At 53.6% G+C, this 27217-nt stretch overlaps 1 protein-coding gene across 2 annotated transcripts; it reads right to left on the bottom strand.

Moving 5' to 3' along the window:
• Window positions 1-1193: 1193 nt before the first annotated feature.
• On the bottom strand, window positions 1194-27217 carry znf652 (zinc finger protein 652). Of its 2 annotated transcripts, none has more exons than XM_028819433.2 (6): window positions 26938-27217; window positions 11560-12849; window positions 3570-3717; window positions 3078-3193; window positions 1996-2140; window positions 1194-1868 (listed from the first exon to the last, which is right to left on the bottom strand). In XM_028819433.2, the coding sequence occupies exons 2-6, from the start codon at window positions 12517-12519 to the stop codon at window positions 1345-1347; spliced, it is 1893 nt and encodes a 630-aa protein (XP_028675266.1). In that variant the 5' UTR covers window positions 12520-12849; window positions 26938-27217; the 3' UTR covers window positions 1194-1344. The 2 variants fall into 2 exon arrangements, with proteins under 2 accessions (XP_028675266.1, XP_028675267.1); XM_028819434.2 differs by lacking the exon at window positions 26938-27217 and adding an exon at window positions 18032-18193.

Raw genomic sequence — 27217 nt, 5'->3', positions numbered from 1 at the left:
AGGCTCCCTTCATTCTGGAAGTCACCCACATGCTCCTCACCCTGGCACAGGGCCCACCAGGCCCATTTAGGGGGGCTCACATCCTTGGTCCAGCACAAGGGGCACAAAGCTGTGGTGCCAACTCCCTGGTCACTCCTCACGTCCTCGATACCCCATTTGTACCTGAGGTGTGACCTCCTCTACATGGCACAACCGTTGAACCCTGCCATGTAGTGACTGGCAATGGGAGAGCAGCAGGACTCGGATTGTGATTCCAGTACCCACACCCTGAGGCTTAGACTTTGCTGGTGCCCGCCAGATAAGCGTCAGCTGAGCTCTCAGATACTCAAACTAAAAGAGGGTACGAGTGATTCACTTGGCAGAGCCCAACTAGACACTGACTGGCACTGGCTCCATAGGGTACATGGACATAATAAATGTTGAACAATCCACAGGGCACAACTAGGCAGGAGCTCTCAAATGTCTGGTCCACCACTGCCACTCGCCCTCATGCCAGGCTGAGGGCCCATTCCAGCACTGGACGACGGATCCCTCTGCCAGCCGGTCCTCAGGCCCCGGTGCCCACTGCTGTAGTCTTCCCACATAGGATGTCCTTAACGACTGCAGTGAGCTCAGCCACCTTGACGGGCAGTGCCAGCACCTCAGTTGGGCCCCATCCCACTTACCTACCTCTCTTTATTCCCAGGTTGCCCGCCCCCCCCAGCAGACGAGCAGCGAGGGGCAGCACTTCACTTTCTCAATCACATTTTATAAAAAGATTATAATTTTGTTTCAATCTATTATACAACATAGGGCCAGCTACACAAAAAGACATCGTCCGAGGAAATAAAATCTCACTTTGTTGTTTTTAGAAACATAGACTACTAAATATGTCTATACAAAACATCTAAAATAATAGTTTTGTAGATAAAAAATAAGAGTGCGTTAGATAGCTACGTAAAACAGACAGCTCGCCGCTGCCACCGCCGGGACAAGTGACAAGGGACAGTCGTCCAGGCCGCCGTGGATACACAGTGATACACGTAATGCTCCCCAGCAGGCGGCTGGCACATTCACGCTGGCCGTTAGCTTATACACCGTCTGTGTGCCCGTCCTCCTAGGAGTCCACTGATTGAGTACAAACCAAAGTCCGAGGGGCCGAGGCCGGACACGTGGGGGGGCTCCGAGTCCATGAAGCAGCTCGCCCAGCTTCTCCTCTCCTCCTTCAGGGGGGGCAGGTGTGAGGATGAGGGGACGCCACCCGTGTGTGCCCGCGTGCGTAGTGCGTCTGGTGCTATAAAAAAAAAAAACACACCCCCCCTCCTCCTCCCCACCCCCACCCTCGAGCGCGGGCACACGTCCCACCTAATGGTGCTGCGGTGCCCCCACGTTCTTGTCCGTTAGATGCCTCAGGTAGCTGTCCTCGCCGTGCCCTCTATGGTTCAAGGGCTCGCTTTTGAAAAGTGCTGGGGGGGGCGGCAGGTGCGACACGGGGGGCACCGCCAGGTGGTGGGAATGGTGGTGGTGGTGCGGGTGCAGGTGGAGGTGCGAGAAGGGGTGCGGGATGGGCCGCGGCGGTAAGGAGCCGATGGGGTTGAGGCCGAGGGGAGGGGCGGCCACCACAGGGGACGGGACGGCGGGCGTGGGAGAGGAGGGGGGTGGCACGGGGCCCGTCGTGGTCAGCGGAAGGACCGGGGGCAGGTTGACGGGGCTGGTGACCCGGAAGCACTTCTCCTTGTGGGCCTTGAGCATGTTCGAGAAGCGGAAGCGCTGGCCGCACACGTCGCACGGGTACGGCTTCTCTCCGGTGTGAGTCCGGCGGTGCCGCTTCATGTTGGGCCGACTGGTGAAGCTTTTGCCGCAGATCTCGCAGATGAAGGGCTTCTCTCCTGCCGAGAGAAGACAAAAGAAATGCGTCACGCGTGGGCAGGGGTTCAAGAGAGAGACCATCTAAACACCCAGACCAGTCAGACCGTGCCACTCGACCTCCGACCCCGGCTTGTGCCCACGGCTCACCTGTGTGAGTCTTCATGTGCTCGTCGAAGTACTGCTTCATGTTGAAGTCCTTGCCACACCACTGGCACATGAACTGCTTGTGCCCGATGTGGATGCTCATGTGGGAGCGCAGCTGGTACTTGTACTGGAAACGCTCATCACAGTTCTGAAAAGAGAAGAAGACGATGAGACAGGCGAGAAGGGCAAAAGGAGGGCATCCAGCAGTGGGCACACGTGGACAAGAAACGTGGATGAGGAGCAGACAGCAGGTACAAAATATGGGTGACAAACGGAGGAGAAGGGACATAGACATGCAAAATGATGGCATCCAACACTGGACAAGGGCCACACGTGGCATTATGTGCAAATATGGACAAAGGGCCAGGAACAATAAAATGCCAACTAAGAAGGACATCAAACAGTGGACAAGGGGGGGGGCACATACCCAAAAGGAGGACAAGTGACACATGCAAAACGAGGTCACCAGCGAGAAGGGGGGGGGGCTCACTGGCAAAGTGCGTCGAGAACCAGGGGGCACCAAAATGACCCGCTGAAAGGGGATGCGAGCCCAGCGACGGCCCCTAGACAACAGCCAGCACCACCACAAGGTGTCCAGCTTGTCCACAGTGATGAAGACCACCGACTCGGCTGTGTTGTGGGTCTCGTGGTGACCCCCCCCCCCCATAAGTGCATTTTTTCCGCTCCCCAGTCCAACGAGCCCTAAAGCGGCCGCCAGTCCACTGCTGGGAGTCCAAGTGAGTGACACTGAGGAGGATGTGGCGATGGTGGGCAAGCCCCCAATGTTGACTGAAAGCACCCAAGCTTTCCCTGGCGTCCCTGCTCCCCGCCAAGGCCCTCAGACTTACCCGAGTGATTTATAATACACCCGGCGCCCTGCCACTCACACCCAGTCTGGCCATGGGACCCCCGAAGAGTCGGCTGGCTTGTGATTGGCCCCCACACTCACCCTGGCAGGACACGAGGTGGACACTCGCTCTGCTATTTCACTTCACTAACCAAAGCCGCGTCCCAGAGGTCTCAAATTGTCCTCCTCCTCCCCGTTCCTAAAGCCTGGCACACACTGGCGCACACTGGGCACTGACCTCACAGCGGAAGGGCTTCTCGCCGGAGTGCTGCAGCGAGTGCACCTTGAGCGACATGCTCCTCTTGAACGACTTGCCGCAGGTCTCGCAGGTGAAGGGCATGTCCTTGGTGTGTGCTGCGGAGAGAAAGGGGACAAGACCCAGTTAGGCGAGGCGGGCACAAACATAAAGCTAGTGGGGTTAAGTCAGCATGCGCTTTGGACAGGAAGGTGGGGTCACCCAGTGGAGGGTCCGCATCCACGGCCAATGACGCTCCACCAAATGCCAGCACATTCGGCCCTGCCCAGCTCCATACGTGGCTGGCACGATGTGCCAATGGGAATCTGCTTACGGGGTCACATTCAGTCGGAGCTGGCAGGGTGTCCCAAAGGGGCAATGCTGGGGAGCCCAGAGGTGTCAATGACAAGAAAAACAACAACTGTGCAGATCCCACCCGCAGGGTCCGCCACCACTTTAGCGATGCTTTGACCCCCCGCGCCCAAGTCCACTTACCCACCATGTGCTTGCGTACGTGTGCCATGGTGTAAAACTTCTTCTCGCAGATCTCGCAGGCAAACTTCTTCTCGGCGTAGCCGTGGACGATCTTGATGTGCTCGTGCAGGGACCAGAGCTTCTTAAAGGACTTGTTACACGACACACACTGGGGGGGCAAAAGCAGAGGCACACGGTCAGACAGCGAGAAGGGAGGACCCCCGCCCAAATGTCACGCTGGGGTCTCATGGAGTCCAAACGAGCGAGCCTGAGCAGAGAGGGTCCGGCTAAAGAGGGGCTTTTCATGATCTCCCTGTGTCCAGGTGGCCAAGTTACCCCCCATGTGCTTATGCGTGTGGGTGTGTGCAAGCGGGCACAGCCATGACCGGGTGGCCTGCCCGTGCCCGATGTACCCTAAACTGCACTCTTCTGCTCTCCTCCAGCCATTCAGGTTTTAGCCCCCTGAAGGAGTGGCGGTGGCCACGACCCGTGACACTTCCACAGTCAGACAAAGCACAAATGACAGGGACGCCACCTACAGGTGGGAGTCATTAGTGCGGAGCGGAGGATCAGCGGCTGACGCACAATAATCACACTACACTGTGTCCATGGCAACAACACAACAAAGGGGGGGGGGGGGTGGATTTGTAAAATCCAAGTTTACCTCCGCGGTGTTGACCCCGAGCCGTTTAGGGGTGTGCCTGGGGGGCCGCAGTGGCTGCAGGTTTTCATCCTCACCCTCCTCCTAATCAGTTTCCCTGCTCATTAACTTCTACTCCCTTCATTTTCAGAGCCCCCCGTTTTTCAGGATTCGGCCCTCTGAGTTGATTCTTTTTCTTCATCAGACGGCAGCCAAACAGAACGGCGATGTGAGCCGAGGTGACGGATGAGCAGCTAAACTCCGCCCAGTTTCTTCATCAGAGGCAGACTGTGGTGTTGCTAATTGAACTCGCTCTTTAATTCCACGGCTTGTTGCTGATCTCATTCTGCCACAGCAGACTTTTCCAGAACTGCTGATTTTTCTAAGACCACCGTCACCATGGACCCGAGAGATCAGCCTTACTGAGACCACCTCCACCTTTCATTGTTTTCAGGTGAGCTGGTCATGTGACGGCTCGTTGTGTCTCATCATTGTTTGGCTGCTAATTAAGGAAAGAGAAAAACTAAAGGGGCGGAGCCAAGTGAATGAAAACTAAAACAAAAGAAGTGAATTAGCAGCCAAACCCGGTCACAAATGAGCAAGATGGTTAGAATGAAAACCGGCTGGCACTGCGGCCCCCCAGGCCTGGAGTTTGACACCCCTGCTTTACAGTGTTGAGCCTGAGGATCACTCGGGACGGCGTTCTGCTGCCATCTAGTGGATGAAGTGACAATTTGCTGCAAAAGAAATCCCCAACATGCTTACCACTCAAAGGTAGCTCATCAATATTCATGAGTGGGGCGGAGCCTCCAACAAAAACACACAAAGGCAAACAAAGCGCCATGAGGCCTGGTGCCCCCAAAACACAAAGATCAATCTGAAAGCACTGCTCAAACTAAGTGACCACCTCAACAGACGCTGGCAAAGAAAGTGACCGTGATGCAAGTACGCGTCACCAAACTGCCCGGATATGCCCATGATGCTTCACCTTGGTGTGACAGGAGCTGTGTGACAAAAAGGAGGCAGAACAAGTGCAAGGACAAGCAAGATGTTTGCCCCCTGAGCAGTGTTCACAATGCAACAACTGTCAACGTGTATGTCAGAGGAAATGTGGACGTCACTGAGCCCCTGTGCTGTGTCGGACCACCATAATACAAAGGGCACGGCAATCATGTGGGGGGGAAAAAAAACAGAAGAGTGACAAAGAATCTGCTGTCCGGATTGTGACATCGGCCTGTGCAGTGGTGACAGTCTCAAAAGGTGAAGGATGTGCATTGGGACAGCGGTGGACCCTCGACAGGCCTTTCCTACTGGACCTCGGGGGGCCCTTAGGGATTTACACTTGTCTAGAATGACATTTCTTTTTTGTTCCATGTTTGTGGCTCGTTACCTGACAGGCCGACAAGGGTCTCAGGGGAGCTGGAGCCCACCCCAACAATCGTCAGGCCCGGGGTGCCACTAAACGCTCCTCACCCTGGCATGTCACGGCAGCAAACGTGCACTACAATACCCACAATGCTTTGGGGCTCACGACTTCACACGCCCCTAGGGTATTCAGGATTAGCTTTCAGCCGTCTTCATTTATTAGACAGAAACTGCAGCCGTGCAACGACGAGATACACCAGGGGGCCCACGGCAACCACGGCTCAGAATGCCCACTCTGTGCCAGTGGCCCCATGGAGGACTGGCAGCCACCATGGATGCTTCCCTCCCACAAGCCCCTCAATCAGCAGCCATTCTTGTCTGTACAGCACAACACCGCCATCTGGTGGAGGCCCGGAGCAATGGCCACCCCCGTCATATTCAGGCTCTCATGAGACCCCCCCCAGAGATATTAAAACTGCGGGCAGATACAAGAAAAGCTGGAAGAACAGCTGCCAACATGTCAAAAAAAAAAAAAACAAGACAAAAGTCAAAATAAAAAGAGCACTGTGCCAAGGTGCCCCCTCAGACCCAATTTCAACATCACACAAGAACCAAGGCAGCCACCTCGTGTTCCACTCACCCATTCAAGACTCAAAAAGCAAACCATCTCTCCGGCTCTCAGAAGAGCACAACACCAGAATGATCTTTGTGGGCACCACAGTGGGAGGCACATGAATGGCAGCAACACCGCAAGTCACAAGTAGGCACATTCAGTGCCAACCTAGTAAGGCAAAGGACACATGAGAAGCCCAGAGCCAGGCTGCTGTGGTCAAGTGTGTCCTGAGTCCAGTCTGACCAGTAAGAACATTCCCAGATCAGTTCTGGCAAAGGCAACTGTGCCAGAATGTAGCCAATGAAAATACAAAAAAAAAATGGCCCGGGCAAAGCACAACGGTTGCCAACAAGCCACCGACCCAGATTGTGGCACACAGGGTGAAAAAGCAGGGGAGGGGACCAACCGACCTCAGCCTCTGGAGTCCCCAGTCACTTCTAGAACTGTGGCCTCATGGGTACACTGGCGGGCATGGTGCCATACCTGCGCTAACCACTTGGCAGGTCACATTATTTACTTAAGACTACAGGATGAGCAGTGTGATTCCACAAGGCACTGCCATGGCGGGGACATCAAACACTACCACACCCTGGCATTCCATGACTGGCATTGCCCAGGTAGTTCAGATGGCAGACAATCTTTAATCTCATGCTCTCCTACCACTTGTTCAGATCTGGGGCCTCATGCATAACGGCGTGCGTAGAATTCACACTATAACATGACGTAAGCACAAAAGCCAAAATGTGTGTACGCACAGAAAAATCCAGATGCAGGAATCTGTGCGCACGCCAACTTCCATGTTCTTCTGCTCCATAAATCCAAATCAGCGTGAAAAGTAACGCACGCGCCTTCTGTCCCGCCCCAACTCCTCCTAGAATCTTTGAATATGCAAATCAATATAAATAGCCTTCTGTGAAAAGACAATGGGAAAAGTACGAGGAAAAATAGAAGAATTTCAGCGAATACCAAATGGAGGCAAAGAAAAACGTAATATTTGTGGGTTTAAACAGTGGGATAAACAACAAAAGGAAGTTGATCGAGTGACAAAGCGTGTCGGAGAAACTCGAAAGCTCGCACAGTGCCCGAAAGAAAAAAAGAAATTGTCAGATATCAAAGTTGCCGTGAAAAGGGGAGTCGTAGCCCACCTGAGTGTCACATGAAGGCTTATTAGGGTACAGAGAAAGAAAAATAGGCACACAAGTGGGAAAAAAAGCACGAAATGTCAACTTTAATCACGTAGTTTATTTTGTCATTAAAGTAGAACATCATAAACTTCATCTTAAAATCATTTAATTTGCTAGATTCTCAAATCCCATCGTAACTAAAGTGGCACATTAAATGCTTTGTTGTGTGTTTGATCTTCTGTGTGCACTGTGTGTGAATCACGACGTGCTCTTCCTCCGACAGGACACAGAATCCATGACATTCGTGATATTACAGCTCTCTGAGTAATTCAAATACTGAGATGTATACGTGATATCATTTTCATGATGATGAGTTAAAGCGTGTTATTAAACATGGGCACACGGTGGCGCAGTGATTGGTCGTGTCTCACACAAGAGGCTTGCTGCGCCATACGTGACCTTCGATGAAATAATTTATCACAGCAGTCCTGTCTCTTTCAAACATACGAACCTCCAATTCCTGTCCTTCCTTTTCTTTCTCCAAATACCCAATCGCCACACAATCAGCTCTGTAATAGACGTGAAGCCATCTGTAAGCTTAGAACGCCGATTCTTCAAAACTTTTAAGGAACATTGAAATATCTTCGTAATACGTGTTTAATTATTCTATCCGTCTATCCTTCCAGCATACAGCAATCAATCAGGATCAATCCGTTAACTAGCTATACGCTGCGGCACCGTGTCCTCACATGTTTAATTATTAATAATACAGATTATTTAAATGAAGTTAGTTTTATCTGTATAATATAATCAACATATTTTGCTGCATTTCATCTTAAAAATGATATCGTCATCATGTCAATACGCGCTTTATAAAGTGGCGCAGGTTGTGTGATATTATAACTGGATCCCCAGTTTCCAGTGAGGTGATTGGACTTCGAAGTCCAGACAGTTCTACCAGGAGCACTTGATGGACTGATGGAGTGCGTTTAGAGTTCTTGGGATGAAACTGTTTGTGAACCGCGAGGTGATATAAACACTCCGAGTGGTGCAGTGAGACTAACATGGAAACAGATGATCCGCTGTGGCAACACCTAACGGGAGCAGCTGACAGAAGAAGAAGGTGCAGTGAGAGTCACAACGCTAAAGCAGTTCTGGTATTTACAGTACTCTGACCATTCTGTGGACCATTGGTATATTGTTACTGGTTAATTACAATCAGATGCATTACATTTATAAACGATATGCGATTTATTTCAGTGTATTTCTAAAGCCGCGTCAGGGATGTGGATCTGAAAAAGAAAGATAAACCACACAGGAACAGTGGCACAGCTTTGACGCTGGGTGCCACCAGTCTGCAAAACCCAGTGGAGAACTTGCATACGTCAGGGTATGAGGTACCGTGGAAAAGTGCGTGGCTTTACACCAAGTGTAGGTTTTATACATCACGACTTGAATGTGGAAACATTCTTACGCAACTTTTTTGTGCATACGCACCGTTTATACATGAGGCCCCCGGTCTCCAGAGGGGGCACTGTGGGACTGGGCCTCTGATTCCCAGCCTGGCATCACCAGCTCTGCCATTTTCTCTTGAGCTCTTTCAGTGAAACATTTACAGAGAACTGGCAGCGAGTGGGCCCCCTCTGTCCGGTCCAAGCTGGCATTAAGCACTTTGGGTGTCCAGATGTGGCTGTGCTTTGGCTTCTTCGACTCGATGAGATGACCCGTCGAGAGGTCAGTGGGCTCCGTCTGCACTTCAAAGGCAGGAAGACAAGCCAACATGACAGCCACCCAAAGACGCTCGTGACACAGTGCTCAGGGGTCAACCCCTCCTCTGGTCACACGGCCAAGAAGTGTGCCAGCTTACTGGGGGGGGGGTTAAGAGGGTGCTCCGCCCTACTGTCATGTGACCAAGCGCCTCATTCACTGCACTGTGGGTCCCAGCCGGGAGGTGGGCGGGGGGGTAGACAGGACAGAAAGACGGGGGGCTGCAGGTCTGATTTTTGTAAGTAGGGTAAGTTCAGCTTGTGAGGCGCTACATGCCACCGATTATGGGCTGCAACCCGTCAGCCTTGCAAATATTTGGAAATGTTCTCCTTGATTTGCCCACTGGCACAGCTGATCTTGACCCCCAGGGTGAGGGCACCAATTGCCAGAGACTTCTCAACACATCACATTATGGTGACTGACATCCCGTCTATGATGGGCTGCTGCCTGACCCTGCCTCGGCCTAAGCAGTACCCATCATAGAGTGTACTCACACTGGCATTTCATTTTGTGCCCGAGCATGTTTGTCCGCATGTGACCCCCACACCCCCCCCCCCCAAGTGAAGTAGTTTGACAGGTGTGATCGCTCCGTGCCCTGGCCCGCTTGGAGGAGGTGTGCCTGGGCAGAGTTCAGTAGGATTCAGGAACAGTGTGATCGCTAAATGTGCCCAAGCATGGAAAACAGACGTGACGCCAGCGAGGTGACAAGTCAGGTGGTGCAACTCTCACTTCATTTGACACCATTTGAGCTATAACGGGTTTGTATTGTCACCTTACAGATGGACGTGCAGCGTAGTTGGCAAGAAAAGCTGCAGATTCCTCCCTTAACACCATTTGTCACCCGCTCAGTAAATCTGTAGGAAGGCACAGTGCCACCCTGCCCTGCACGACTCCAAGGACAAAACACTTTGGCACGCACAACATCACGCCGTGTTCACATCTTGTTTTGGTTTTACACAAAGTCACCCGGTTACGATGAAAGTGTGCCCGGACCACTGACATTAAGGGCAGTGTGAGTGCAGGCCAGCGGGGGCCTAGTGGGAGTCCACACGTAGTCTAAATGGCACACAGGGTGCCGCTAAATTGATTGGCCGACACTGGGCACCTAATGTCACCGCAGTCCACGTTACTACAGCGCCTTTGCAGACTGTCACCCAGTGTCCTTTGGTCATTGCTGATCTTATTCAACTCCAGCATGCACAGGGGGCAACAGCAGAGGTTGGCAGGACTGGGTATAAGGTGGGAACCAAGCGTGGATGGGGCAGCAGCCTCACAGTGGGTGACAGACAGCTACCGGCCCCAGCATATGAACTCAAGGCAATGGAGCAGCAGTCGTGAGTGTTTAAGGTGCCCCCCGGTCTACAGGATCAAGACCCCCTGTATTAGCACACTGAGGGCACCAGGAAGGGATTGGGCAGCAAGGTCACCACACCTGGCACAACTGCAGTGTCACAAAGCAGCAGCTGGGCACCCAAGGAACTGGCGACTGACTTCTATGGTCCACTTCTACAAGTACTTGGGGGTCCACATCAGTGGCAGGCTGGACCGGTCTCAAAACGCAGAGTTGACCATACAAGAAAAGGCAGAGCCACCTCAGCTTTGGGACACAAGCTGGACCCCCTGGACGACGCAGAGTGCCATTACGGCCAACGCTACACTTCCAGACTACGAATCGTTAGGCACAAGTGTGCCAAGACCCCTCGCGACACCAACAGCAGTAGGCCTGTACGGCGCCTCACTGGGACGGGGGCGGCAGGAGTGTGTGTGTGTGTGTGTGTGTGTGTGTGTGCGTGCGCACGTCTTTATTTATTTAAAGAAAGCCAAATTTCCCCCTGGGGACAAAGTTCTACCTGGCTGTGGAATATAAGGTGGCACTCTGGTCTGGCACACACCACCCTCAAATGATACCCACTTTTCTGGCTCACAGTCACAATGCCAAAACACATGGCAGGAATCAGCCCGGGTGGCACACCTGTTCAGCCCCATGTCCTCACGCTGGGCCATCGGCTACCCCAAATCTACACGGAGAAACCACTGAAATACCACACGGCATTTGAAACCAGGATGCATTACCAGAGCCATTAATTAAGGTGACAGACATGTGCAAGTGGCCCCATGAAGACTCGTCCATGCCATTCAGTGCCTGAGGTGGTAAGAGGGCAGAGCTGTGCCACATGCTCCTACAACCTGTCCATGTGAAGTGGAGGTGTGTGGTTGGTTGAATGTAAAGCATGAGCACCTGCCATGTCACTAGCTAACACTGGCATGACCTGGCGTGTGATCAGCTACAGCGCCATCCCTGAAGCTGACAGAGATGGCGTCTGCTTTATGCAAGACAAGAGGACATCAAGATGTGCTGTTGCTAAGGCACAGCAGATGCCCCACGCCAGCCCAGAGGGGACACTTTAACTTCACTACATGCCCCCACATAAAAACCAAACAGCAGTCTTGCGTTTCATGCTATGCCACCCCCTTAGTGCCTCATGCCACCCCACGTCCTACCTGGATGTTCTTCTCACAGTCCGTCTGCTGGTGCAGTGCCAGCTCGCTCTCCAGAACGAACTTCTTGCCGCACTTGTCGCAGATCTGCATGCGCCGGTGGGTGACGTTCATGTGCTTCTCCAGATACCAGCGGGTATTGAAGACCCGTGGGCACTTCTCACACGTTAGCATCTCCTTCTCCTCCCCGCCATTTTTGCCCTTCTGGGAGGCAGCAGCAGCTGCCGGAGAGGTGCCCGAGGAGGCCTTAGCTTCGCGTGCAGCCCGCCGCTTCCTCTTGGGCGGCTCCGCACTCTTCCTGCGCCCCCTGGTAACGCATGATGTCACGGCACTCGCCGCTGCCATGGCGGCTTTCCTCGTCTTGCGAGGTGGGCTGGCAGGGGCCCGCTTGGTCTTCTTGGCTTTCTCCTTCTCCCTCTCGTCCTCACTCTCATTGGAGCCTTCCTCCTCCTCCTCCTCGTTGTCCTCTTCTTCCTCCTCCTCGCTACTCGACTTGATGACGGGTGGGTCCTTGGACTGCGAGGGGACGCCCTTCTCGCTCTTAGAGACGTTGAGCGTCTGATTGTTGAGGTTCACCTCCACGATGATCTGCTCTCTCTTGTAGGCCTCTTCCTCGTCGTCCTCATCCTCTTCCTCGTCGTCCTCGTCCGTTTCCTCCGAGCCGTCCCCGGCCTGGCCACTCCCCTCTTGCCCCGTCTTGCCCCCCTCTCTGTAGTAGGGCTGCTGCTGAGGCGGCTGGTCGCCAGGCTCTGCCAGGTGGCCTTTGCTCAGCTTGTTGTCCACTAGCACCGAGTAGGGCTTCCCACCTCCGTCCCGCTTGTACAGCTTGGTGGACAGGTCCAGCTCCTGATTGGCACCGTGGTAGAAGGACGGTGGCACTTGAGTGCGACGACTCTCATCCTGGGCCATGCCCACCGTGCCCTGGGTGGCGTGCGTCTCCTTCGACTTTTGGCAAGATTTCATTGGTCGAGAGGACCGGGAGGTGGGCGACGCGATGCCAGTTTATTGTCGTACCTCGGAAAAGTCCGGAAAAGAGCTCACATGGGGCCTCGGCTCCGACGGCCTGGCCGCTCTATCTCGGCATCAAGGCAACTGAAGCCGTCAATCCTGTGGTGCCCTTACTGTGCCCTCGGTCCACAGTACATCGCCCGCCCGCCCGCCCGCCGCGTCTTCCGTTTTCTGCTTAGCTTTCTTGTTTTTGTTTTTTCCACTCTTAGCTTATTTTCTGGATGGGTTTTGAGAAAGCAGTCCTCGCTGTGTGAGCAGCCATGAGCAAATCTCGAGAGTCATCATCTAAAAAGAGAACAAGAGAGAGACAATGAATGACGAGCTGGCACACGTGAGCGACAGGACTGGCGAGGGCATGGCACCAGAGGGTCATCTCTTACAGTCAGCCTCTCCTCTGAAAGGCCTCAAAAGTCACACTGGCACCCAAAGAAAATCACAAACCAACTGAGCAAAGGAATCCAACACTGGCATCACAGAGTACCAAGCTGAGCTGTACCACCACCAGGCACTTGTTCATTCTGCCTCGTTTACCAATTACAGCACATCAAATCTGCAATGTGGGGGGGGGGGGCTCACTACTGGAACAAAGGGTGCCAGGACAACATGATGCCACCTGAAGGGTTCTTGTGTGCCCACCTGTGTAAAAAGAACCAAAACAGCATCTAATGTGAGGTCCTCAACAGACTGGCATTGTCTACAGGGAACTGTATCCCACGTGGGTGGCAATAATCAAACTGGAGAGGAATGTGATGGCAGTGGCACCGATGCCCCTCTGGCCTCCTCCACACTTTCACTTTTTTGTTTGGCAGGCCCTCATGGGCTCACGTTAAATTCCCCCCAGTGCCCCCTTTACTCCCAAACCCGAGATGTACTCCTTCTATATTCCACTTTTAATTTACTGCCTCGCTCACTTTCGGATTTACCTTGGGTAGCAGTACCCTCACGGACCAGCAGGGGCCGCCATCATCACAGCAGCTTACTGCAGTAATAAAGAGCGCACTGCTTGTTACGTTTGAGGCTCTCTGGGCCACTAGAGGTCAGTGTGCTGCAGCCTCACCAGGGCACAGCCCATCTGAAGATCCTGCAGGGCCACCTGGTACCAACAGCGGACGGGTGGGCAGGGGGAACACCAGGGACTGAGGAGTTATCCGATTATAGAAATAGTCTGGCAGTCCACTTGTAAAGGGTGTGGTGGAGGGAGGAAGGAGAACAGGGAGAGGAAGAGGAGCAGGAGTGCCGGGGGTCTCAAGGGGAGAGGTGTCGCTTATTTTCCCTTCTGCTCAAAGTTTGTAGTATTTTGGGTTTTTTTTTTTGTAATTACAGTGTACTTGTGTATTGGCATTTTGGGTTTGTGGACAGCTCAAGAGCGCCCCCTATAGCTCATGCTTTTTACACTCAAGGTTAGACTGTCTGCCCTCTAAAGCACCTTGTGATAGCAAAGACCACTTGAGGACCACAGCAAGTGCCCTGCCACCACATACCAAAATGAGTGCATATCAACACTAACCAACGGGCTGGCAGCTCGTCACAAATGCCACCATTCCGACTGTGCACTGGTGGCACCCACACAGATGTGCCAGATATAACGCAGATTGGTTTGGCCTTCTAGCCATCCGTCCTTAACCCAAGGCTAAGCAGCAGCGCTCCCATGAGGGGTGCAGGGTGTGTATGATACCACCTTTACATGCCCACAAAGACTCGGATCACAAGTTGGGCACCGAGGTTGGCTACAACTGATAGGCCTCTGACTGGCGTTACTGCGAGCCGGAGCCTTTACCCTTTCAAACCGAAATCATACTGCATGCTGACAGCCAACGTCCCTCATTTGGTCTCCTCAGTCCTGCCAAATACTTCTTGACCACCCAGAGGGCTCTTCGGTCACCGTCCCCCTGTCAAACAGTGTCATGTCCCTAAAGAACCGGGCATCGAAGACATGGTGGCCACACAGGTGACCATTTGAACTTCCCGGGAAGTGCAGCTCTACAGTGCCACCTAGGGGGCCATCTCTCTCCACTGTCCCCTCTGAGCCTCACTCGGTCACCTTTAACTGCCACGTCAGGGTCACTGGCTTTAATCGCAGGAACGAGGGGCACACGAGAATGAAGCCCTCCAGGCTGCCCCACTACACTTTGGCTACAGAGCTCAGCGGGGGCTCGTAGGCACCAGTCACCCAGCGTGTCTGCTTGATGACAGAGATGCCCTACCACCTGCTGCCACACTGCAACCCTTGGGCCAAGGCATCAGACTCAACTGGCACACAAGAACCGAGGACGTGACGGAAGGTCCTAAAATGACCGGCCCCTGGTGACCATTTGTGCTCTCTGCTGGCAAACAAGAGAGCATTGCCAGGCTTGGCATCTCCAATGAGGTGGCCTTGCACAAGTCCACTCCATGCCATCCATCATCTGCCACACAAACCCCTTCAATGGACATGAAAAACGCCCAGAAGCCCCTCACTGCCCGTCCACCCTAGGTTTATTTCTATCTTTCAGTCTGGCACTGGTTTGGGGGGATTAACAGCTCTAAGGCCCAGGTGCATTATGGGAACTCACATATCAACTTCCTGAATGCAGCGGAGGCCCCGCTGACCAATAAACAGCACCAGTGGACACCACGTGATCACCTAAGGCCGTGCGCTACGTGGGGTCAGTGCAGCCAGTCGTGTGGCACAAATGACACTCTCACACACACTGCGGGCTGCTGATGAAAAAATCAAAAGGTTGGCACAACACGCCTTTCATGTGATGGGTGGCACATGTGGCACAGAGGACCAGAAAAGGCAGCTCAGGCAAAGGCCACCTCGAGATGAGTGGTCAGCCTGTGGTGACATAAAGCCCTCATGCTGACCACCAGAGTCACCATACTGCCGGACACCTCGAGGACTGGCAGACTGGGGACCCCCCAACGCTCCGAGTTTCACACTGAAGGACGTCACCAGGGCCCTCGCTCGGCCGTTCACAGACTGACCTCATTTTAATAGTGTCAGCCGTGGTCTTCCTCCCTGCTACCCTGGCACTGCCAAGTGCCAGTCAGCAGTGGGCCGAGGGCAAATTAAAAGCACAGCCCACCAGTAGCATCACACTTGACGATTTCACTTCATTTTAACTCCGCTATGCAAATCGTCTTCTGTGTGGACTCTGCATGGTCATCTGGTGCCCACGTGGCTGAAAGTCTGCCAGCTTGGCACTGGCCCCACGTGGGCGTCTCAGCGAGTCCCATCTGGGGTGTGTGCTGCTGGGAGAGCCTCTGGTCCTCCACTCCCTGCCCTGCTTTGTAATGCGGATAAGGCGCTATAAAAGGAGTGACATGGGTGGGTGGCACTACCCCTGAAAGCAAGAACTAAGGCGTGACGGCAACTTCATTTCCACTAGTATTCAAAACTGGCAACAGTGCCCGTATATAAGACACACAAACCCCAAACGTGAACACACTGGTGGGTGAGTGCCCAACAAATGAAGACAGAGGTGTGGGCACTGAGCTGCCAGAGGAGTGCGTCTTGGCACACACATGAAACGTGACTCTGGCAGACTTTACATTTAGTGTGATAAAACAAAATCTGCACCAAAAGGCCAAGCTACATGCAGCCGAGTGGTGTGTGTGCCCGTCTGTGCCCACCGCGCATCAGATTTCACACAACGGCAGGCCCACTCAAGCTGCTCCTCACCACATCACTCGTGTTTACTGTCTCAGTAAGAAACCTCGAGAGCGCCGCGCCGCCTCACACACTCAAAGTGAAACTCCAACTACTCAGCAGGCACGCTCAGGCACTTTGGGGCTCGCAGGTCCATCTGCCCCCTGCCCGCCGACGTTTTAATAAAAACTGCCGCACCACACCTGGCAAGACACGGACGGATCACTGAAAGGAGGAGCACAGGGGGAAAACCTCCAGTGGCTCAGATAGAATCGAGCAGGAAGGGGACATCTGGTGTGCCATGGAGACGTCCCGCTCAGACGCTGGAGCCTGAGACCCGCTAAAGTGCCTCCCTGGGCGCTCACTTCGGTGTAACGACAAATCAAGTGCAGAACTGAAACTGGCGACGCCCAGCGCATCCACAACACTTTCAACTGTGTGCGCCAACAAGAAAACCTGCAGCAGCAGCCGCCCGCCAAACCTTCACTTCAGCATGGCGACTGTCACTTGTGCACCTTCCGGGCATCCGAGGCTGAAGCACAAGAACGGCACAGAGGGCTGGACAATGGGCACAAGTGCCGCTTTACAGGACTGTGCCCCCATCTGCCTTTCTATACAGCACCCTTATCTGTCCGCATGGCCCGACGCACAGTCACACAAATCTGTGCTTGTGACGTTGACAGTGCAGTGCAGTCTGTGCTGATCATGGAGTCATCTTCACAGCTCTATATACCACTTTGGGACAGGCCGAGCAGGTGACAGCCCTCCTTTACCTAAAGTGTGACCAGCCAACACACAAGATACCCAAAGACAGAAGGCACCACAGACACACCACCCTGTCCAAAAGTTCACTGCCCCCTGAAATACAAGATGCTCTATAAAAGCTCACCACCTGACCCGAAGGATTCACAGCGCTGGCCACAGCCACTGACGCCCCTCTGTCATGGGAGCCACTCGACCCTCACCTCCACCTAACCAGAAACCTGTGCCCAATGCCCAGTGAGTCCTGCAGTGACAGGTGGCATTCTGACTGAGCAAGGGCACGAATGGCACAATTCTTGGGCAATGCGAGAGGCTGCTGAAAGGTGCTGCCCAGAGACCCCCAGTGGTCATCCAGTCCGCTGGTTTTTCCAACTCACTTGGCCATTTTTTCTTCAATTAGCTTTTCCTTCTTTTTTTAAATGGAATGTTTGAAATTGGCTCTTTACTCCCCTAATTTCACCCAAACCTTGACAAGGCAGTGCAGCGGTAACACAACATCTCATCGGTGTGGCGTGACACTCGAGTGCTGCACACACTTGAGGGCAACTTTAGCGAATGACACACACAAGACAGAAAGAGTGACAGGACTGAAGGTGACAAGCCCAGAGCAGGAAGAGGCGACACACGAGGGGCTGCCACAACAGAACTCAAGAATCGCGGACTTCAGACAGAGTGCTGCCCACCCTGTCCATCAATGGAGCAATGGCGGCGCCCTGCTGAAACACACAGTGGCCCACAAACCCGTCCGAAAAACGGAAAAACCTGGAGCGAAACAAGCGGCTTGCACTCTTTGTTCGGTGGTCTCGTCTCGAGCGAGGAGCGGCGGATTAGCAACAAGAATACGCGTTGAAAATTAGCGAAGAAACAGCGGCGGCGGCGGCGACACAAACGAAGCGTACGGGATCCTACAGAACAAGGGTGATGGGGTCGCGAGATGCGAGACAGGCACCGAGCCGAGACAGGCCGCCGCCGCCGACACGCGAGCACTGGGGACGACGGAGGAAAGCGGAATAGAAAGGCCACGCGCGGACCATTCAATACAAACACACATCGATAAAGGAATGCAAACACAACCTTGGGCCAGCGCACACACTGCTTCATCGTGGCTTTATTTTTATCTGCGCTCCTTGCGGCATTCTGCGTTGCGGTTTTCGTTTGTAGCTTTGCCTTTTTACACTTCAAAGCCTCCTCTGCATTGTCTGACAACACGACGGGCGCGCAGAGGCGCACATCGAAAGCGAAAGCCGCATTTTACTTTTCTAAGGGCTCAACCTCACGTCAGTCACCGGGAGGGGCGGGTCACGACACGCGATTGGCCGAGTGCTCAACGCTGTCCTCTGCGCTGGCCAACCAGCAACTCGGAAGGCCGCAGCACATCCAACCCACCACAATTGTAGAGGAGCGATCGCGATAACCGAAAAACCAAAGGATTTTGATGTCAATCTCGGGCCGCTTTTGAACAAACCGCACGGCGTGCATTCTGTTGTGATTCGTTTTAGAAGGCGATCGGCAAGTTACGTTTAGAAATCACTGCCCTAAACGCCGAGCGGCTCAGCAGGACACTTGGCTGAAGATGTCAGGCGCGGGTGGCCGAGGCCGATAAACCGAGGGTCCGGCTGGGTTCGGGGTGCTCGCTGAGCGTCGCTTCAAAAAATGCGGGGTCTGTGGGGTTAGGAAATTGAGTGGCTTCCCAAGTTCTAACTGCGGTACAGACCCACGTCCACACGATCCGCTCGTTCTTTGAACTGGCAGTAAACGGGCGATGACGGTAGAGAGCCGGGTGGCGCAGTGGTTAACGGAATTGCCTCACAGCTGGGCACCCGCGTTCAAAACACACTCAATATGGAGTCTGCACAATCCTTACGGCCAGCGGAGTTTTCCTCCATTCTCTGCCACACTCCAAAGCCCTTGACCAGGAACGCATCTGATATCACCGGGAAAGCGAGCACGGCCAGGGAAGAACGTGAATGAAGGATAATGGTACTGGCATTAATGGGGTCGCCCTAATTAGGGTCTTTAGTCAAGTTGCTAACTGAGAGTCACACAGGACTTTGTTTGGCTGTTTACAGAAGCTCCATAAATAAATATTTACTGTATTCTAATTACAAACATCAAACTCCTCCCACCTCCAACAGCAGAACGACTAAGAGGAAAGAAAACGTCCGACTGGACAGTCCCTGTGAGGCGCTATACCGGCGTGCTGCGGTCGGTATGGAGGACCCCCAGTCGCATTTCTGGAGACACTTGTGCTGAATGACACGTCAGCAGAGAACTCTCAGTGTTAGTGTTTGAAAAATGAGTCCGTTTTAGTCTATTAAATATGAATTATGCAAAAAAACCAAAATCACAACACCCACGCAAAATCGTCCACTTAAAATATTTCACCACAAGCCGTGAAGTGACGTGAGAACAAATGACACACAGCTTCAGTTCAGGATGAGGACCCGCTGGCCGAGCAGACAGGCACTGGGCAGAAAGTACCACGACTGTAACGTGAGCGGGGTCGCCTCACATGGTGGGCACTGCCCCTAACACGACACTGGCCTCGGTTTTCAGTTGTCCGTATCAGCGACTCTGAATGACCCAAATGCCAAGTGTGACGCCTCACTCCACGTCACGCAGGGGTGTTGATTCCACATAGCCGGGGCACCGATCAACTGTGCCAAACGGAATTTGGATTTAAAAACGCTTTGCTTCTCACCAAAGTGCTGCCACATCCACCCTGGGCATCGCACAGAGGCTCCCCATCCTCAAGAGGGTCCTCTGTGCCCGACGTGGTGGGACTGGATGTCCGAGTGTTCCCATATAAGAGTAGGCGTCAGCTGACAGACGCGAGATGTCAGCATATGACAAGACCCCCCCACCACCACTGTGCAACATAAGGGGAATAAAGAAAGAATATCTAACTAACTAATAAATAAATACAACTCTCCTTATATGGCAACACTCGGACAACCAAGCCCACCCCACCCAAACTGCAGTGAGGGTACTTGTGCCATCCTCCTCACCCACTCCACTGTGCCATCGAGTTGTTCTTAACTAAGGCCACTAAGACTTGAGGACCCCATGGAGAACACAGTCTTGTGACCAGTGGTACGAAGTGTGCGAGGGGCTTCCACAGTAAACATCGACACATGAAGCCCACCTGGGTCCAACCCACCATTACTACTGTCAGGTTTATTAGGGGCTTCTACAGGCCGGTCTCTATGGCTGAGTGAGCCCAGGTGCATTGTGGGCACTCGTCCTCTGAAACCCCTCAAAGTGACGCAGGACTCTGGGCGACACTCTGGTGGGCTCTTGTTTTCTAACATGTGGTGCTCTGCCGGGACTTTTCTATTTTTGTGTCCACTTTTTTTTTTTCTGGCTCACAGGACTTTCAGAGCCAAAGGGATGTGAGGGACCCCCGCGCTGTGACCGACTTCAGAGGGTTTGTCACAATAAAAAAAAAAAAAAAATCACAAAAGAAATAAAACATTAAGCAGAAAGTAAAAAGTGGTGATGACCGGGGGGGGAAATGAGAAAACCAAAGCACTTGACGCCGACGCCTTCATGTCTTCACTCGTGCAGAGGTTGCTCTGGGGGTCCCAGACTCCTTATTGTGACACAAACACACCCAGGCCATGTCTGATACTGAAAGTGACAACTTGGTCACAGAGATGTGACAGGGCCCTGGCCAGCGCTAGAGGGGACACATCAGGTGGCGAGTGACCACAGAACAAAGCCAAAGTGAACGAGGGCCCACAGGATCGTCGTCCAGCCTGATAACAAGAGCTGAGCAGTGACAAGTGTGTGACAAGCTGAGGACTCAGGGCCCGCGTGGCCTCTCTCCAACTTCACAGACACACAGCACAGGCCCTCTGTGCCAAGCGTCTCCATCCCATGGCACGAGTACTGAGCACGTGAAACCACCAGAGCTCGCCCACGACCACTGCCCCCCCCCCCCCCCCCATTTTAACACCTCCACAACCTGCGATGTGGTGAACTGGCACACACACCGCTGGCTCACTCTCAGGGCTTGTCTGTCGAGATCTGCACGTTCATAGAGGTCAGCCAAGTAGACCCCTGGTGCCAGCAAGGTCCGAGACACCCACCCAAAGTGGCGTACAGAGCCCCTCCACACCCAGGAAACGTGTAGGTGCACAGTCACTGCCAACCAGGACTTGAGCGGTGACAACTGTCAGTGCCCACCTGTCCTTGGCTGCAGGGTCTGTGATTCCAGAGTGTGCTGGGCTAGCAGAGAACTCCGCTTATGTGACAGTCACTCACAGCCCATTGGTGACAGAGTGACCTGGCAGGGAGCAAACCCCCCACACAAGCCACAATGCCACCAGCACCCAATGGGATTGATGTTGACATGGCACCGAGGGTTACAGAGCAGACGACACACAAACACGTCCAGGTCCGCAGGGCTCAACAGTGAGAGGACATCCTCTGGGCGCCAGTCCTGTCCCCGTGGCAAAGTGGTCCTGAGCCACACTGGCGCCATGTCTAGGGTGAGCTCCTGTTCTGGACCCCAACACTAAAACCCACCCAAGTAGGTCTGAAAACGAATGGGACACATTCCGGCCCTCCCCGTGAACACAGAAGGCGTCACACGAGGCCGGCTGCTCCAACTGCTTCTCTGCACCGACCGGCCCACCGGCCTGCACTCACGCGGGACGCGAATTTGACAAATGAAACGCAGAGGCAAAAGGCAGAATTTCAAAATGCCTACGATGAGCGCCTGGCTATGGGGCAGACAGGAGAGGCGCTATATAACTGCCACCTCCGCGTCTCCCGTCTGCGATGAGCAGCGCCGTTCCTGTCATTGAGACCACCAGGCAGAGATCTGCTGTCACATCAACATTGAAGGGTCTTCTTCTGTTGACTGGCGTCAGAAAAGACAAATGAAATCTACGTTACAGAAGCATGGGGGTGCATGCGTCCATTATATAGTGCCCTGTCTGTCTGCCTGTCTGTTATATAGCGCCTTTTCTATCCATCAGCCTACCTGCTCGTCTGCTGCAGACAGAAGTTTCAAGATGGCCTCACTCGACGCGCACTGAAGAATCCTGCAGGACCCCCGTAACCTGGACATGTAGCGCCCCCTTGAGGCACCGGCCTGCCTGTCTATTATATAGCGCCATGTCCTTTCTCTTTACTATTTGTCCCCAAGTGAATGTTGTCATTATAAAGTCACCTCCTCAACTGAAAGGAAAGAAAACTAAAAACAAAGACAATTCAGACTCGTCTGCAGGCACAAAGAGCAGCCGCCCCCCCGACTCCATACCCCCCCCCCCCGGCAAGGCACCATAAAGACCGTTCCACCTGTATCGCTCACCGATCAGAACGTCACTGTATGACAACAAGGATGGCAGCTTCTCCTACAACGACCAACAGGGCGCATGTCAGTTGGTCCACACTGGCATTTGCACTACAGACCCCACAAGGGATGCCACTAACGCTCTGAACCTGCTTACTGACCCCAGACTCAATGCCACCCACGGGGTCCGCTCACTTCTAACACGTCAGCACGCCACGACGGCAGTGACCGAGAGTCTGTCAAATGGCAGCAGACGTTCTCACCAATGTGCCAAGGCAGTGCCCAGGCCATGCCACCTAAACACAACAGACACTCTCACAGACGACGTGGTCACTCTGGGCTCATATTTATGTCCCCTTCAGGTGACTCGTCCACCTATCACTTTACATTCCGTTTGGGTGGACCAACCAGCCGACGGAGGTCATCGTCTCCTGCCCCCCCTAACCTCCATTCCATCACCTACCAATCACTGGGCGAGTGCGCGACCCTGAACAGTGACAAGGAAGAAGAAGAAGAAGAAACGACGCTCAACGTCCAGAACCTGCACTCAAAGCCTTCGGTGGCACAAGCACATCATGGGACTCTCTGGTGGTCAAGACATACGAGTGGGCACTTTGAACCCCGATGAGACCACACCACAGAATGGGGCAGCGGCACACTGAGCCACACCACATGGCAGTCTGAGGAACAGCAGTTCTTAGGCCCGTTTGAAGCTTTCAGGTGACACCTTTGGTGGGGGGTGGGCCAGTAAGTCAGTCCGTGTGACATGTCCAGCTGGCCTCCAGGCACAGGATGGTCCACACCAAAGACTTACAGGACAATCTCGATTTTATAAAGCGTCCTGCCAGTCGGTTGCTCTGTGCAGTGCTGGGACTGTGGACAGCAGAAGCCGTCACTCTAAGCAAGCAACCAACGACCCCATCTGAGGGTCAGCGGACCACCACAGCGCTGCACATACGAAGAAGCTCAACTCGACAGACCTTCAGCTTGTCTCAGTCCAAAGGCTTCGTGGCCGCCTCTCTCGGCGATAATCAAGTGCTGAGCAGGGCAGCGCGGTGGGAGACTCCGTGTAAAGGGACGGGGGTCCGATGTCACACACGCTCATGCGAGTCTAAACTCTAAATAAAAATCCAGCTTCTGCTTTACTTTGTGTCTTCACTTAGTTTGGTCACGTCTGACGTTGCTCAAGTGTTTGTAAGCCTTTAAACCCAACGTTAACAGCTCAGGGGGCTGAAAAGATGCCCGCTGTGTGATGCCAACCATGCCTGGTACGCTTCTAGTCAGCACCACCACCCTACAAAGAGTGGAGTCAAAGGCCCCGTGGAGCGACTCCACCGCCGTCCACGCCGCACCTCTCACTCGTCACCCTGCTGCTTCGGCTTTTCCTGAAATCTTCTGCTGCTGCAAGAACGTTCTAGAAATTGAGGTCTCCTTTTTACTTTTCTCGTATACGAAGTGTGGGGGATTTGATGAGTCTCAATGGTTTAGACATCCCGGAGTCCGAAAATACCATCTTTGGAATTGTGTGTGTGTGTGAGACGATCACTTGAGGACGCGCTCACTTCGCTCGACCACATCTTACACACAGGTATTCGGTAACAAGACGTAGACTTCAATCGACTTTTGGGCCATCTCCGTTAACCAGAAGTGGAACTGCAGCTGCAGCGTCCGATTGATTCGACTTATCGCTCAATGTATTATTCATTTGATTTGTTCTTGATGGTTCTTTAATGGACAGAATAGCGTCTTTGTCTTGTGGTTTACTCCTCAAATATCCATCCGCATATCTGAGTGTATCACAATGCCATGGTGACCAACAACCGGCCACTCAGTCCAACAAGGCCCATCTGTCCTGTCCACTTAACTCCCTAAAGTCCTGCTGCCCACCTGCTCACTCATTCCATGTGTCTGTGGTTCTGTTCCTAATGTTTGTGTGAAGTGTCCCCGTGTCCTTGATGAACTCTTTTTAAAGTCACCGTCTCGGCCCCCTGCGCGGCACGGATTCCCTTTACAGTCGGGTTGCCAGGGTTGCCCCCTCACCCCCTGATGTTCAGGCTCAGCTCTTTTCCTCTTTCCTCCTAATTCATAGCCCGGACTCAGCCCTGTTGCCCTTCTCTGGACCTTCTCTTGTGCTGCTGTGTCTTTATGGAGACCCAAACTGGCCCCAGTACTCCAGCTAAGGCCTCACCAGTGTGTTCTAAAGCTTCAGCAGACCCTCCTAGGACTTGTACTGCACACGTCAAGGCGCTATATAACCCGACACTCTGTCAGCCTTCTGTCTGGCAGTTGATCATATCGCGCTCACTACGACCCCCAAGTCCTTCTCTTAAGGGGGATTCTCCATTTTCAGACTCCCTACTGTGTACTCAAACCTCACCGTTTTCTTCCTACGTGTAATTCTTTATATTTAGTGACATTAATTGTCATCATCCACAAATCTGCCCAGGATACTTGATGATCTGCCAGTCTTGCCATCTTAGTGTCATTGGCAGACCTCACCAGCTGGTTCTTTCCCTCCCATCCAAATTATTATTATTATTATTTTAAATAGCAGCAGCCCCTGCCCTGCCCCCTGCTGGTCACCACTCTTAACATCGTCCAGTTCTCATGAGGTTCCTCACCCCTTCACCCTCTGCTTCCTGTGTCTCAGCCAATTCTGCCCCCGTCTGCACACCACACCCTGAACTGCCACTTCTTTTAGTTTGATGCCCATCCTCTTGTGTGGCACCTCATCAAATGCTTTCTGAAAGTCCAGATAAATGACCTCCTCTGCTCCACTTTGCTGCTCCCTCATGTCAGTAACACACAAGCCCCTCGTCTCAATCCGTCCACTGAACTCCTGCTCTTGTCGCATGCCGCTCCATCTTCTCCTTAGTAATTCCTTCTATTCGTTTACCACGTTTAGCACATTCGTAACTCTCCATATTGTTAGAACGAGTTCCCCTGAAGAATCCATAGAATCAATAACATTGCATCTTGTGAATAAAATTAGGGTCTCACAAAAGTCACGCGGCGGGCCGGATAACAAAGCGGTGCTCCTCCCCAACGCCTACTCACACAATGACAGCAAACGGAGGCGTCTCAAAAACCAACCTCAAGCATCGTTAAAGACACCAGCACAAGGCTGCCAGTCCATCCCAGGGCACCCTCACCCATACAGTGCCAGTTTAGAGTAACCCACTCACATACCAAGCGCATCTGAAACACTCAAACAAAGACACAACATCTTTGGGGGATTTGGGGCAACGCCACTGGCCTGGGAAGCACAAGCTCATGGGGGTCAATCCTGGCCTCTTCAGGGACAAAGGGCAGCAGTTCACTGCAGAAAGGCGCTATATAAAATGACGTGCAAGGCCACTCACTACAACAGATCTGCACCAAACACAATTCTTCCTATAAACTAAGCCCCAACTCGTCCCACATAAGGAATGTGACAAGTGACAGGCCACCATTGGCCAAGCGGTCCCAGTGGCCTCATCCAGAACCTTCTTAATGGCTGTCAAGGTTTCTGCTTCAGCGACCACGCCGGGGTAACAACATCACCAAAAGGCTCCGGCAGCAGGGCTCTCATACCGAGGGGCTTCATCACATCAGCCTGCTGGGGTTCCTAAACTCGTGGCCAGCGGCGGTGCCGCATCTCGGGTCCCGTCCAATGGCGCACGGCTGTCCCTACTTCACTGCACAGCGAGAGCACAACTGATGTGACAATCGTGCGGAGACCCCCTCACACTATCAGGCCAATAACAAAGAAAACTTTCTAGGAAATACTGCATCCCGCGGCGCCTTCACGATTAATGGGCGACACCGGGCGCTGGAAACCCGTGCCCTACAGAGTGGGGGGTGGGCCTTTGGATGACAGAGCCCCCGGGGCTGTCGTGCCCCCTTGTCAACGCTGCTCTTCGGGCTTTACCGAAGCCTTGGCCTTGAAGCAGCAGCGGCACCGCCACTGCGTATTTTAGTAGCCGCGAGAACAAACAATGGCTGTCCGGCAGCGTCTCGCCCACCCCTGCCAAGCAGGCAGCCTGTCGAAAGGATGGCCTCGTCCGGACTGACACGAGAACCGGAGGACGCGAGTCGGGTCGCGCCGTGGCCTAGCAGCTTTCGGCAGACATCCCGAACCCCGCTGCTACCAAAACTACCCCCCGCCCTCCAGCCACCCCCGCTTTCGCTGATCCGGTTATTATCAAGCGGAGAAAACGGAGGGAGCCACGAGGCCCGAGGTGAACCTTAATCGGCTTTACGACAACAATAAGGCGCCGCTCGGTTAAAGCAGGCCGCTTCGACACCCGCGCTCGGCCAGGCCACACGCCGCCCCGGCGGACTCGTCGTCCAGCCAGCCGCTTCGCTCCGCGGCGCACTTTCACTTTTCTCCCATCTCAGCTGGCAGCTTTTTAGGTGTGCCGCGGCGTAAGCACGGCTTTGCACGAAACGCCAACTTGGAAAGGACCGAGGCGCCGTCCGGGTTTTTCCCCCCGCTCCCGCTCTCGTTCCCCAGAGGAGCAGCGGCGACTGCGCTCAACAGGGGGGCCGCACGGCTGCCAAAGCCGCTGAAGTGACGCGGGCGTGGGAGCGCGCCAGCAGCAGAGGCCGCTCACACCTCCGCCTTCGTCGGCGCCTGCTTTCTTATTTTTTCTGCCATTTTTCTAAATTGAGAAATAAACTTGTGGCTTTTACTCACCCACGGCAATCCCGGCGAGGGCGCCCTCTGTCTCTCCATTCTCCTATTCCGACTGGATTGTGCAAGGAAGCGAAATGCGCACCAAGCCGCCGAGAGCGCACGGCCCGCTTTGTCTGGCGTTCGCGCGGAGCATTTGGGGACACTTTTTCAGTTTGCGTGTTTTTGTGACCCCGTGCAGTTCTTTTTCTTTTTGCCTTTTTTCTTTTTTCCAACAGCCCCCCCTCGTCTGTCTCTCTCTCTCGCTCGCTCTCTCTCCCTCCCTCCGGCTGCAGCAGCGCTA

The sequence above is a fragment of the Erpetoichthys calabaricus genome, chromosome 14 (genome assembly GCF_900747795.2).
Source record: "Erpetoichthys calabaricus chromosome 14, fErpCal1.3, whole genome shotgun sequence".
NCBI lineage: Eukaryota > Metazoa > Chordata > Cladistia > Polypteriformes > Polypteridae > Erpetoichthys > Erpetoichthys calabaricus.
This window is presented reverse-complemented; position numbering and strand designations above follow the sequence as displayed.